We start from the raw sequence: 6,811 nt of genomic DNA on the forward strand, positions 1-6,811 counted from the left end.
TACCTTACCCCTTCCCCCGTTGGTTGGTCCGTTCCGGTTCGGACGTACGTTCCTACGACGTAACTTTAACTTTACTTAAGTAAGTAAAATTAAAGTTTCGTTTTACTTTATAAAAAAATTAAAATTCCTCCTCCTCTTTTATTACTTCTACATTTATAATTTTTTTCATACCCTTTCAAATTATAATTTTGGATTTCATGTTCTTTTAGAAATGTATCGTGATTATTAATACATCTAACAATATCAAACTTCATCAACAACTGTACAAAAATAGTCCCACTTATTGTGAATATTATTAATATTAACATGTAACAAATGCAAAATATCACCTTCAATATGTTCTAATTTGTGTATAACATCATATATAGTTTCTACTTTTTTTACAATTTATATCAGTATATTCACTATTTTTTAGATTAATATCCATAGATTACAACAAATTAAATTACAAATTTTCCAAATTACAATCCAATTTTAATTTTATTACATTCTCAGTTTCTGGTTTCCTTACAAACACATTTCCATTTTTTGTCCAAATAAATTTATAATTTTTCTTTTAATAATGTTCTTGCCTTCCAAGACAGCTCTTTATTAGCGGCTGTTCGATTTTCATTTATATAAACTCTGCCTTCACCCATATTATGTTGGATTTGACTTTGTTTAACCACTTTCTTCTTATACTTCAACTATTTCTCTTTATGGAAAACATTTTTGAATTTAACTACTATAGGTTCTATCTTTTTACTATTATGGACAGATATTCTATGAGCCATTAATATTTTCATCTTTTTTTTGTAATCTGGTATACTAAACTCTTCAGCCACTTTGTGTAAAATATATTTCAGTTCCTCATTATATTGTTGTATTATGTTCATTCACACTGTTCCAGATCATTAACTTGAATTAATATTTTGGAAATTAAATCACTGTTTTGAGTATTATTAGGCTTCAAACTTTCCTCATTCTTTTTCAATATCTTGATATCTTCTGCATGTTTGCTTTGTATTAAGCATATTTCATAATTCTTAGCTGACAAAAAGTTTATGGAATCTTTGATATCATTTATATCCATTTTTATTTCATCTAATATGTTTAATTTTTTGTTTATATTTTGGAGCGTAGAAGGTACCATTGGATTCTGTAAATCATGTTCAATCATATCCAGATCTATGAGTTTTAGGATCTTCTCTTGATCTCTAATATCATTAGATTTTCACAAATTTATTGTTTCAGTAACATTTTCATTTATTAGATTTCTGTTGTTGCTTGCTGTCAAGTTATATTTTACATCGTTGAATAAACAAGAATTTTCTTATAATTAACTGGTATCTCAACAGCAGTAACAGTGGTATGACAATTTTTTGGCATTATACATATGTCTGTATGTCGTCTCTAACAATCCATTACATTGATAATGAAGTGAACTCTTACAAATTCCACAACGTTTTACACAGTCTTCATCAACAGGCAAAGGTTTTTTACAAACATCACACCATTTAGAAGACATTTTATGATGTATGATGCTTTCAAATAAAAAATATTTTCCCAATAAAAAGCATGCAATTGTAAACTTAGGGATAAGCATTAACCATGCCATTGTAAACACACTTTTCAGCAGCCCTTCAAAAATATTTAGTATACCTTCTTTATATTATAATCAAAAAGTAATCTGTTCGGGATTTTTTTTTTCTTTTCCATTTCAAATGTCTCACTGAAAAAAAAACAGCATAATTCCACAAGAATGTATTTTACTAAATATCAGCAGGGAGAGAAAAAAACACATTACCTCTTCATGTCATAGTTCACCACCTAACAAGGCTTACAGTAGTTCATATTGAGTTAAAGATTAACCATAAAAAGGAAAGTATAAAATGTTTTCTAGTAAGTCAAAAAATGTATTAGTTATTTTCCAAATTAAATAGTACAGTAGTTTAATATTGTAATATTTTTACCTTATAAAGAGTATAAGATTTTAATACGAAATTTTAAATAGGCTACACACTGAATAACTTCAAGTTGAGACTTGTTCTTGTTTGAGTCTGGAAAAATAATACAAAAAGTCTAAAATGTACTTGCACAATGGGTAAATAGAATGAGCTTTGTATATTGCATACAGTGTTTTTTCTCCCCTTGTCAAAACCTCTACACAGAAATCTAAGTTCACAAGCTTTCACAAGATGACATACCCATTACAAACCAACTTTACATCAATCAACATGAATAAGCTCTGCACCTTTCAAAAAATTGCTGGTTTATGTTTTCTTAAAAATTTCTTTGTTTACCTTTTTACATCAAACTTATCTTTTATAGAATCTAACAAACTCTGTTATATTTTTTCCAAAAAATAATTGGTATTTGATATATTTTATTTTAAAATATGTGCTGTTTCTTTTACACACAAATATTTTTTGTAAGATTCTATAAAATCCATAAAATGTGCAACCAAATGCTACCTTAACTTCTTGTTCAGAACAATAATTGTAAATAGCAGACCTAATTTAGAGAAAATATCTTTTCCATAGCTTAACTAAGTGTGGTTTATCCTTTAGTTTTATGATACTTCTAACTTTCTTTATTGCAACTAGGAATTTAGATTACAATAATACTAATTTATTTCAATTAATTCATAGGATATCTTGGGACTGAAATTTTCAAAAAGAGGGCATTTTACCATTCTTGCTTGAACTTTGTACAAAATTTAAACTGGTTATTTCAGTTGTATTTGTACTCCAAAATTCTGAATGTTACATATGAGTGTATTGTGATGAAGAGGTTTCAGATAAGCACAAAACAATATCAAAGTAATTTTCTAGGTACTGAGATATTTAAATTTTTTTTCTACCAACAATCTAAAAAAGTTGCACTAGCTGTACTCATTAGTTTGACAAAAAAGTTGACATATAATCAGTATTTTTATCTCATATGAGTTACAGTGTAGTATCTTTCTCATTTTCACTAAAAACTGAATATAAATCTCAGGTGAAAAGCCTTCAACACACTTTCATAGAAAGAAAATTTTAAAGAAGGCTTCAGGGAAAAACTAACACAACACATTGTGACTTTCTTTGTCTGATCATTAACGTTTCAAAGTATCTAGTGTGTTGTGTGTTGGTAAATCAGACATCATTTTCTGATTTGTTCAATAATTCAAAAGTACATGAAAAACCAAAATAGTAATTAATAAATTGAAGAATGTATAACTTACTGAGGCAACATCATTTGTTGTGTTTTGCTCAATATCTAAATCAGAGTCAAGATAGATCTTCCCTCTGGAAATTATACTAACATAATCCACCTTTGGATAATCCTAGGAAAAGTAAATAATAGTTTTATAAACTTGTAAAGTACAAATTACAAATATATGTTTCAATATTCTATGTTTAATAAATTAGGCAGTTTTAGTTTTCTAGAAGTATATTATTAGTTTTTTAACTCTTCTGTTCTCAATACTTTAAAGAATACAAGCCACACTCCTGGGTTGTGTATTACACTGTGGTGTTCTCAGGCACACTGATAACCTCAGAAATGAGAAAGTTAACCACTTAACTGAACTAAAGGAGAAGATTTGACACAATATGGCAGTGAAAACAAGAACTGTTGAATGAAAATAAAAAGATACCACACATAATTCAGCCAGACATCTTCAAACACAAAGGACAGAGCTTATACTGGAAGTTCCTTACATCTTTTGTAGCTTATTCTAAGCTTTAATTTAAAGGCATAAAACTTTACTTTTCTGACTTAAAACTTGCTAAGAAAGACTAAGAAAGCATAACATTATATACAAGATTCTACACGTCATTGTTGTTATATTCCATTAGAAAAATAAGGGACGATATCTCCTCAAGGCATCACCTAGCCTGCCAGTGGTAAAGATCACTGTCCTCCTTTATAGTGTATTCAATTAGGTATTCCTATAGCAATCTTTCCCATGAGAAAGTAGATGTGACACCAAGATAATATGTAATAAAAGCAAAAGTGGTTTAGCCTGGTTTTAAAACTACCTCCACATTATCTAAACTACGTACACCCTAAAAATGTATAAGTGAAAATAATTTTGAATACTACAACACACACTATTCATGCACATCCATTAAATTTGAAGTGTTAAAATACATTTTAAGTTACACTATAGCAAAAACAAATTATATATCTCACCTCAACAAAAGTACTATTCCAAAGACGAGCCTTTATTTTTATAACGTCACTCTTTTTTGCACCAAGGTTATTGATGGTACATAAGATTTGAAAACACTTAGCGCTACCATAGTCACAATCCTAAATAAAAGAACATTGATTAATAAAAAGAACCCACATTTTCTCTTCTTAGAAAAAAATTCAAAAAGTTAAATGTTATGGCAAACTAATTCATCAGCTGGTTTTTAAATACTAGCTTACTCTGGCTATAAGTTAGTATTAATATTCTATCAGTTTTATTTAGAATTTGTTGCTAATATTTTTTATCTTTAATTTAAATATGTTTTGCTTGAGTTGTACATCAAACAATTCTAAAAAAGTGAATTAAACTCATTTGAAAGCATTAAAAGTAGCAATCTAGTGTTTATACCTACAAATCAGTTTAAAAAAAAAACAACTGAAATGAAAATCATTTTACCTACTCATTAAATACATTAACTATAACATTTTTAATATAAACAATTATGTCTGAAATCATAGGAAATGTATAATACCTTCATCAGTCTAATCCAAGACTAAACCATGTCTTGTCATACCCTAATTATAGGGAATTTAAGATAGTGAAAACTATAAAAAGATGCATTTCAACGTCTTCAAAAATTTTCATTTCATATTTGTAATAACATTCACGTAATTGCAAAAGTATACAAAGTCAATATTTTATGATTATTTTGTTGTTATGCAGAAAGTTACACAATGGGCTATTTGTGCTGTGCACACTGCAGATACCAAAACCCAATTTTTAGACTTATTGATGAGACACTAGGTGGCCATTGTTACTTGCAAGAAAATTTTACTCAACAATTTTAAAATTCATATCACCAAAAAAAAAAAACTTGATAAATTACAAGTAAACATTAGAACTAATTCATGTAATGCAGAAAAGTGTGATATAGTAATTAAATAGTTGGAGGTGGTCAGTACAATAAAGAAATTCAAATAATGTTTAAATATATATATAAGAAATAGTGTTTAACCATTTAAGGGAAAAAGTATTGAGTGATTAACATTTTGGTTTAACAATTTTCATCATGTCCTAATAAAAGTCATTTGGGCACAACAATGACCACTTAATTAATCTTTGCCTTACAGTAATTTTAACCACATAAACTGCAATTGCTTATTACAGGTAGGATTTTCGACATGATATTACAAGTAGAGGGGTAAGAAACAATGTTAACCCTTTTGCAACGGGCTCAGTATAAAATACACAAGTTCGTATACACATTTGCACACGTTAAGTATTTATATTATAACTTTTAATGCAGTATGTGTGTCTTACCAAAATCTGGTAAACTTTTAGTAATGATTACAAGTCTCTTTTGCACAAAAAATCAGGTTTTGAATGAAATATTTTTACTAAAGATTTGTTTATGAAAATTTTGAGTCTGTTTCATTACTATTTGAGTGCGAAGTGATTTTCATGTTATGATTAAAAACTATTCTTCATCCCAAAAATCTCAAATTACATTTGTGTAATCTCTAAAACCTCCTAAATACATTTCAAACATTTGTTTTCAGTAAATCTTTATATTTGGTCTGTTATTTTCTCTACCCTAACCATATGGGGTCTGTCAATTTGACCAATCTTGTAATCACCATAAAAAATTAGAAAATAAATACAAGTTATACTTGTTTCGTTCTAGAATGACGACAAATTATAACACAAAAACACAAATGTTTAGTCTAAATAGCTTAAATCTCATAACATCATACATTTATATATATTTATTTTCATTATATTCACCTTCCAGTCATGCTTGGCTAACATTACAGAAGTTGCAATGATGTGCCACACGTACACTCATGTTATCGTATCCAAGAATATAAATCTGGCCTTTACAAGGTGACCTGTCTTGGTCACATTTCAGTAATACAACATTATATATGTTATACATTATTACTATTTACAAATAAGTTCTTATAACATAGAACAGTAAATAAAGAAGTACGGCAAACAATTATCTCTTCTAGTTACGAACTATTTACTCATTTGCTGCTTGCTATAGGTTGCTAACCCTTATCAAATTTCACACATGCAGGATGTAAAATAAAATATATATATTTTTTTTTTCACATATACATTTGAAACAACCAAACATTTTAAATTACTAAATCCAAAGAATAGAATTCCACTATAATTTATCAAACTTAGTAACTAAGCTGTATTTAGGTCTAAAAAAATATGAAATTTCGAGCTCACTAAAGACTCACTTTACCAGCATGAAGATTTGTATCGAAAGATTGTAATGACATCATAAAACATGAAAATGGCTGAGAAAGCCACTAGGGGGACATTCTGAGGTTTTGATTGGTTATTCACATGTCATATACAGAAGTGTATATAAGGGACCATTTCCAAAAATGGAAAGAGGTGAGTGGGCCCACTGTATTTGATTCAGTATATGACTGATATCTCAGCAAACAGAAAAGATGGGAGGTTCTTATTTTATATTCTAGCTTGTTGCTATCAGTAAATTGAGTTCCTAATTCACACGAAACTACAGACTTTGTATTTTGACATCACAAACATTTAATTTGAATCAGTGCTGCATTCAACATACCATGTGACACACAAAAAGCAATGTTTAGGTGTTTTTTTTTAATATTTACT

The 6,811-nt window shown here is 28.4% G+C and overlaps 1 protein-coding gene across 1 annotated transcript in view; it reads right to left on the bottom strand.

The window, feature by feature from the left end:
* The window catches only part of LOC106467741 (integrin alpha-PS1-like), a 166,684-nt gene that overhangs the window by 6,407 nt on the left and 153,466 nt on the right, over positions 1-6,811 (bottom strand). The window contains exons 24-25 of the mRNA XM_022384911.1: positions 4,159-4,278; positions 3,206-3,307 (exon numbers count right to left, since the gene is read on the bottom strand). Of these exons, the coding sequence (XP_022240619.1) occupies positions 3,206-3,307; positions 4,159-4,278 (222 nt within the window). The remainder of the gene's footprint in view (positions 1-3,205; positions 3,308-4,158; positions 4,279-6,811) is intronic.

The sequence above is a fragment of the Limulus polyphemus genome, unplaced genomic scaffold (genome assembly GCF_000517525.1).
Source record: "Limulus polyphemus unplaced genomic scaffold, Limulus_polyphemus-2.1.2 Scaffold0, whole genome shotgun sequence".
Classification (NCBI taxonomy): Eukaryota; Metazoa; Arthropoda; class Merostomata; order Xiphosura; family Limulidae; genus Limulus; species Limulus polyphemus.